This window comes from Montipora foliosa, chromosome 3 (genome assembly GCF_036669935.1).
Source record: "Montipora foliosa isolate CH-2021 chromosome 3, ASM3666993v2, whole genome shotgun sequence".
Lineage (NCBI taxonomy): Eukaryota > Metazoa > Cnidaria > Anthozoa > Scleractinia > Acroporidae > Montipora > Montipora foliosa.
In genome coordinates this window covers 61256375-61263874 of record NC_090871.1, presented here as the reverse complement: position 1 = coordinate 61263874, position 7500 = coordinate 61256375, and the positions used below count along the sequence as shown (strand labels likewise).

At 40.9% G+C, this 7500-nt stretch overlaps 1 protein-coding gene across 7 annotated transcripts in view; it reads right to left on the bottom strand.

Annotated features, from left to right (window-relative positions):
* Positions 1 to 7500, bottom strand: part of LOC137997868 (pleckstrin homology domain-containing family G member 5-like) — a 58333-nt gene that overhangs the window by 9508 nt on the left and 41325 nt on the right. For 4 of the 7 annotated variants that reach the window (XM_068844176.1, XM_068844175.1, XM_068844180.1 and 1 more), the window contains exons 19-24: positions 7377 to 7500; positions 6287 to 6403; positions 5945 to 6028; positions 5746 to 5791; positions 4869 to 4981; positions 2355 to 4003 (exon numbers count right to left, since the gene is read on the bottom strand). The exon at positions 7377 to 7500 is cut by the window's right edge and continues 17 nt beyond it. In XM_068844176.1, the coding sequence (XP_068700277.1) occupies positions 2355 to 4003; positions 4869 to 4981; positions 5746 to 5791; positions 5945 to 6028; positions 6287 to 6403; positions 7377 to 7500 (2133 nt within the window). Of the gene's footprint in view, positions 289 to 2354; positions 4004 to 4868; positions 4982 to 5745; positions 5792 to 5944; positions 6029 to 6286; positions 6404 to 7376 lie in introns of all 7 variants that reach the window. The other 3 variants (XM_068844177.1, XM_068844174.1, XM_068844178.1) reach the window with 1 other exon arrangement.

Below are 7500 nucleotides of genomic sequence, written 5' to 3'. Positions count from 1 at the left end.
AAATGTTTAGTTTTATTAATTTTGTGACACGTTAGACGTTCATATCACTACAAGGAAATATAAAAAAGATTAAGCTCAGAAAATGTTTTCTTTTAATACAAAATTAATAAGATCTATTTTATGACATTAAACAGGAATGGCTATGCCTGTGATGAAGAACTTTTTTACGACTTTGTGTCAGAAATGCTTTTAAAATTCAATGCCACATGTGAAAAGGATTGTAAATTTAATATTTAAGCTTCAGACGCTGTTTCGTGATCCCCTACTTGACGCAGACTACTTCCAACTCTAAAACAAGATAATTATATCCAAAAATTAGGTTTTAGTGATATTAAAATGTTATAGTTAGAGCGAGTTTCAATCGAGTGTCGTAAAACCAAAACCAAAGTAATTACTTTGGCCAATCAAAAAGGACGGAGACAATCCCGTAAACCAATCAAAACTCAAAGTAATCACACATATCCGGCACAAAGCGCGGGAAAATGTGCACGCGCGAGCAACGATTGGTTTTGGTTTCAGTTCTGATTGGTTGAAAAAATGGCGCGGGAACTTTCAACCAATCACTGAGTGAAGTAAATGCAAAACCAAAGCAATTCGCTAATTACTTTCGACACTCAATCGAAAACCGCTCTAAACATAAAAATTACTGTTAATTTGCAAAATTGTTTGTAATCGATAAGGAAGGATTAGGAAATAAGAAAGCAGTTTGCAGGTGTGGTCCTTATTGGCAAAATAACGGCGGGAGATTCTTCATCAATAATAATTAATGGTTAAAGAGTCTTGAACATTATTATTCCACCCTTGTAAGAATGTTAACCGTTCGAAAACAGTTTAAAAGTTTTGTTTCAGACAATCTTCATCGTTCCTGGCATCGTACTTTGACTATTAAAGACTGAGCGAAATATGTAAGACGCATAATCCCCCTGATACGTAAATAAAGAAAAAGTAAACAATGTACCAAAATTTCTAATTGACTTTGCTCATTTTTGTGCCGTAATGCCTAGGGAAACACTCAGCATAACTTTTTAGCAGTTTATATTTAGGATGCGTTAATGGCATTTTAATTTAACTGTAAATTACGCGGATTCACCTGACAACGAAATGTTCGTATATGTTATGAAAGAAGATATCACATTGAGTAATAAATGATGTCACCTATGCTAAAAATTGATTAATTTTAGGAAACTCTTCAAAGTGACATTGGGTCCTCTTTGTCTAAATTTTGTTGACCACGATCAAACAGCATTAGAATTGCAAAAATAGGAGGACATTCATTTTGGGCAATACATTTTACTCCAATTAGCACCATGAAAATGAAGGGAAAAACTTTTTCATAAAACACTTGGGGAGTAACAACCAAAAAAACCGAAGTTTCTTTTTGTGGGCGACTCAAAAATGCAATACTCGAAAACAAAGACTGAAGCACAAAAAGCTGAAAACTCAAAAACGAAACATCGCAGCTACAATATCGGCTGTTAGACCCAAAAACTAAAGAAACTATGTTTACGGCTGCTACGCCCTCGAAGCTTTGCTCATGAAAAAAGAAAGATACGATCATCTTGTTCGAAAATGCAGGAGATGCACTCTACGCGGTCCAAAGTTCAATCATTTCCCGGGATATAATTCCCTTGGAGCCTTCTAGACGCGCAAACCTTGAACACTTGTTGACCCTTCACTGCCAACAGTACTCTTCGCATTCTTAATAAAAACGATGGTTATGCCCAGATACCACACCATGAATTTTAACATCAATCACACTGTAAGCCGCCTTTGGTTTTCAACCAAACAGAAAATTGCATAGAAAATGAACTCAATTCGCCGGCGATAAGTCATGGACAACAAAATGGCCACAATCTACCGCTGACTTTCCCTCATGCGAAACGTCCGCATAAAAACAGAGTTCAATAGGCTAGTTTCGAATTGTGCAGCAACAAAAGAACAGAGTCGAGGTTCAGGGGAATAATTAGCATTTTGTATTGTTCAGAACAAAGGAAAATGCAAATTATTCCCCTGAACCTCGACTCAGTTCTTTTGTTGCTGCACAATTCGAAACTAGCCTATTCTCGGCGGTTAAGTTTGGGGCACAAACACTGGGGGTTCAGTAACGTTTTCTGCAAGCCGCTGAAAATATGGTCGCTGATGGTATTGGTGACTGCGATCGTTTGCGCGAACCCAGAAACGAGAGCACGCGCGCAGGCTAAACAAACGCTGATAAAAGAACCTGTAGGCGCCGGTAACCAGCTTTCATTCAAACCGCATCCCGTCATCGTGTCTTGTGGAAATCGAGGCTTTGTTAAGGGGCACCAATATCTGTTAAAACGTTCTACGAGTAACGAAAAATGGGAAATACTTACGAGGATTCCAGCATTAGTGACTCCTTAAAGAAATGTCTCGAGGCTCTTCTAGGATCCATGTTTGGGCCGGATGCAATGCCGTCCTTAATTTCCGTGCGGCTTGTCTTTCGTCTTAATCTGAATCTCGACCTTTTTTCTTCTTTCCTATTTTCATTCGCATCAGTCGGTGATAAATTATCGTCATCCGTCAAAGGACTCAATGGGCTTAACTGCTCCGGAGGCTTGGGCCCATTGTTGTCCTTTTTGTAGTCCTTTTCTTTATTTCTGTTACTCGTCAAGTCCTTTCCGATGCTCAAGAGGTCCGATAAAGACATGCTCTTTTTTCGGGAACACAACGAAGAACCAGATCCAGATGAACTTGAACCCTTGTCCTTTTTGTGTTGAGATACCATCAAATCCAGGCCCGCGGGATAATGCGATTTATCTGGTTTCACTGGAGATCGCGGGAAAGTTTCGGAGGATCGCTTGTTCGTTCCTGATTTGTAAGAACGCTCTTGGATAGAAGAAGAAGGAGAAGATTCCCTTGAATCGGCTGACAATGCTACATCCCGTATTTTCTGTAAAATTCCACTTAGATCCGAATCGGATTTACCATGCGCTCTCGTCAGATGCGGTCTATTTTTCTTCGACAAAACTGGTGAAGATCTCTTGGGTAAAGAAATGCGCTTGCGCGGAGACTGGATCTGATGTTGACCGAGAAGCTGTGACTTGATGTGAGGTGTTTGTTTTTGTGATTCATTGCCTTTCGATGTTGTATTAAATAAGTCTGATATGCTTAGGGGCATTTCAGGCGGATCTTCTTTCGATTCTTCAGATCCATCAAACGAGTTTTTGTTCAGTTGCTCTTCTGGTTCGCAATGTTCTTGCTCGTTATCTTCCATAAAGGATGAAAAACGAAGAGTGTCTTGTTCAGTTGAAGAATCGAGTTCAGAGTTCGATGGTTGCTCCATTGACTCAGGTTCAGTTTGCTGTTGCTCTGCCTTTGGCAGAGACGGACAGTCGTTGGAAACATCTCCAGCAGAATCATTCAAAGACGCAGACGACGACGAAGCTGAACCCTCTTGTTCTTCTGCCCTTCGCTTCATGATGATCCCCTCTCTGAGACTCGATGCATGTTCAGGAGTTGGTCCTTGCGGCGCCGAAGAAGACCGCGACAACGAGCTGGTATCTACTACACGTGGCCGCTCATTCTCCGGAGCCGAAGGAGATCGTGCAATCTTACCAAGAGACTCCGATCTTAACGTCGCCGTCGCTGCTACCTGTTGAGCCTTCTCCTCTTCGGGCGTCATGAGGTCTGTTTGCGACTTCCGTCTCACGCCCCCTTCTTTCTCTTCCGCCTCGCTATCTTTTCCCTTGTTCTCAAATGACTGCGTGCTGCTGGCCGAGGTTTGAACAGAGTCTGAACGTACGCGGGGATTCAAGGTCATCATAGCCAAGCCCGACTCTTCATCGGATTCGGAATCAAGTGACATGTCATCAATTATCGAAGACGCGGAAGATTTGCGTCGATAGTTCCGCGGGAAGGCTGGAGATTGGCCACTGGCTGAGACCAAAAAAGAGGACGGACTAACAATGTCACTATCACTCGCAGAGTGCACTGGCATCATGTGAGAGGGACCTTGTCCGAGTTTAGCCACCATGTACAGTTTCTGCAAAACAAACAGAAAAGATCAGAGGGCAAATAAGTACACAGTGCTGTGCTGTTATGATAGCTAAGAATTCATTCAGATGCAATTTAAAGGGGCAAAGTCATACTTAAGTTGCTGTTTTCAGGTGAAAACTTGGGAAGAAGCCTAAATTAGTACATGTACTTTAGATCTCACGTACAAAATTCCTGACAACCCACTGACAAGATATGAAATATATTTATGGCAAAAAGAGCTATTGTTATTTGATTTTTGGCGACTTTCTGAAGACATCATCTCCAAACTTGAAAAAAACTGGCCACTTTTTTCGAGTTTCAATCCATTTTAATCGTCTCTATCCTTGGCCGCAAAAAAAAAAAAAAAAGAATAGCTTCAGTGCATTTCAATGGTCATCGGTAACAAAACTACAGCATTATTTTTCTGGTCTTCATTGATGAAAAGACATCTTTTATTGTTTTGACGTTTGACTAAAATAGCGCGACACTGCTCCTTTAACTTGGCTAACAAAAAGGAGCACAAATCATTAGTGATAATGTGATATTACCCTCCGGTTACAGTAGTGTGTGAATGTTTCGCTGCGTGCGTTGCGTTAGCGTTGCGTTGTGTACGTGTCCGTGAGCGGTTAGCGACGTCCGTCGCTAAGGTTCTCTCCTTAGCAATGATCAGCGGCCATCCGAACAGTATTCCGCGCGGTCTTCGACTTTTTGCTTGCATTCCCCACCCATCCCTCCCCAACCACCAATAAGACTCGATACAAGGGTGTACCCCACAACCGAGTAAGCCCGGGTAACAGACAGAACAGACAGACAACAGCCATTGAAGTTCCTTAGTTAAGAGATCAACACGACAGCAAGCAACTCTCTCTCACCTGCGCCTTTTTTATGGCCTCAATCCACTGTGTCTCATCATTAACAGTGCCCTGGAGGGCAAATGCTTGTGTCGCTATGTTATACTCGTTCACATATATTAAGAGGAAAGTTCCTGTGTGTGAAATAGAAATCAGTTAATAATCTTTTAAAGCCTGTGCATGAGTATCAAGTATTTATGAGTCAATGAGTCAGTGAGTCAGTGAGTTAGTGCAGTTACCCTAACCCATAAAATGAAAGCAAAAATTCCGGAGTGCTTAGGCCTAATCACTGAAACAAGGGCTATATTGACTGTGAGTCTCATTGACTCATGGACTCATTGACCATTTGACTCATAAATCATGGGATCTCGCTGTGCATGAATGCTGCTAATCCCCCAAATCATTGTCATCGCCTTCACCACATCACAGAGAAGGACAATGGAAAGCCAAGATATTATTATTTTGTCTTTATGCTAATCGTCCGTTAAAGTTGATCTATTGTAGGTCATGAATCGACAAAGTGTCCCACTGGTCTGCGGGCTCTAGATACACATACACTGTGCGCCAAGAAACTAGTGCTGTATCTGAAGCGAGTTTCAATCGAGTGTCGTAAAACCAAAACCAAAGTAATTACTCTGGCCAATCAAAAAGGACGGAGACAATCTGATATGATATGATATGATGACACGTAGCCGACACAAAGCGCGGGAAAATGTGTACGCGCGAGCCACGATTGGTTTTGGTTTCACTTCTGATTGGTTGAAAAAGTGGCGCGAGAACTTTGAACCAATCAGTGAGTGAGACAGTAATACAAAACCAAAGCAATCCGCTTATTACTTTCGACACTCAATTGAAAATCGCTCTATTCCAACTAAAGGATTTATGAGCATGTAATTACCTTGGTCCCTTGAATTGGTTAAAGAAATCTTGTCGACCTGAAGGGGCTGTTGAATAAAGAACATGACAAGGTAACCAACAATCATACAGTAATAGTATCTCGTCATGGTGAGAGAACTAACAGAGCCTTTCTTGGTCAAAGCTACAGCGTATGAACAGTCAAAACCTTGAGAAGGAAACTTGTGCAAGAACAAACTTACCGGTTTGATGACCTTAAACCTATCGCCCCTCTTTGCTTTGGTGATCAGAAGTAAATCAGTGAAGAGAAAGATGTGAACATCCGTCTGAAACAAAATAAAAGGGAAGAGAAAGGGAGAGTCAATTACCTGTAGACGGGGTTTCCGGGTTTCCTAGAATCTGAATGTTGGTCAAACTTTGCAACCAGGATTTCAAAACATTTACGTTAAGAGGCGAAGATCCCAAGTCCTAAGAAGCACTATGTCACCAAAAACAGTAACAATAGTAATAATAACAACAGCAACAACAACAACAACAACAACAATAATAATAATGATAATAATAACAACTACAGATGGTTTTACCTTTCCTGCCTTTTCAACCAATCTTAGCGGACCCTCATGGATTACACAACGATGTTCATCATTTGTCAATCCAGGCATAGGTCGCATTAGGTCATAGGAACTGTAATCTTGGAGAATCTATTGTCAAGAAAAACAAAAGGAGCGCTATTTTCTAACAGAAAGATCAACACAGTCGATGAAACAACTTAACAAATAGAAGCAGTAGAGAAGCCTGGAAACCGAGTGAGCCTTGAATGTGACTCTAACCTGTGAGCGTGTGCTTGCACCGGTAGACTGCTGCTCTACCACTGAGCAACGAAGCCAACCTGGAGCTGCTCAATTTGTGAGTTTGATCTACATACAGGGGAATCTTTGTTCACATTTTTTGTCTCGTTAGCACAAGCCCATCGATTTCTAATCTATCAGCCAAAAAATCAGAACTGAAAATATAAAGTGCATTGCATAATGAGCTACCTCTGAGACTCTCAGCGCAATTTTACCACACCATCTCTAAGTAATGATGCTTTGAAATTTCGAAATTTTACACTGAAAGAATGTATGTACAATCTTCAATCATTGTCGGGCATTAAGACTTGTAAGACTTTGTGTTACGACAGAAAAGCCATAATATTGGTTTATTTTTGTGACACTACCAAGAATGTGGCTTCTTTTTTGATAAATTTCAATTTGGGCTAAAGTCAAGCAAGGAAGTTATTATAATATAGCTCCATAAGAAGGTCCAATGAAAACTGGAAAAGCTGCTTTTTTGTGTTGTCGTCGAAGACTAAATCATACTTTATTACAGCCTGTATCAATCTTTATTCCTTGACTTGGTTATAGATCCGCTTGACAAGAGTTTGAGTGGAGAGGCCTGGTGAGGATCCGTCATATGACACAATCCACTGTTTCGCTTCCGTTTCCATTGGCATCGATTTGTCAAATATAACTTTAAAGATGAAATTCTGACTGCTCGTTTGGGAGACTAACCTACATACTACAACTTTGGACTCCCAGGGAATGGCCACAAATACTCATTTTCAACCCTAATTATTGCCCAAAAAATTGAAAACGTTCGCTATCAGGTATGAGATTCAAGAGGTCTGTGTGTCACCTTTTCCATTTCTTCATTCACAGCCTCAACAACATTGTAATTGTTCTGAATTCTGTCTGCTGTTGCCTTGAGTTTTTCTAATTCATGTCGCACCCTCATGGCACCATTCACTTTTCTAACAAAT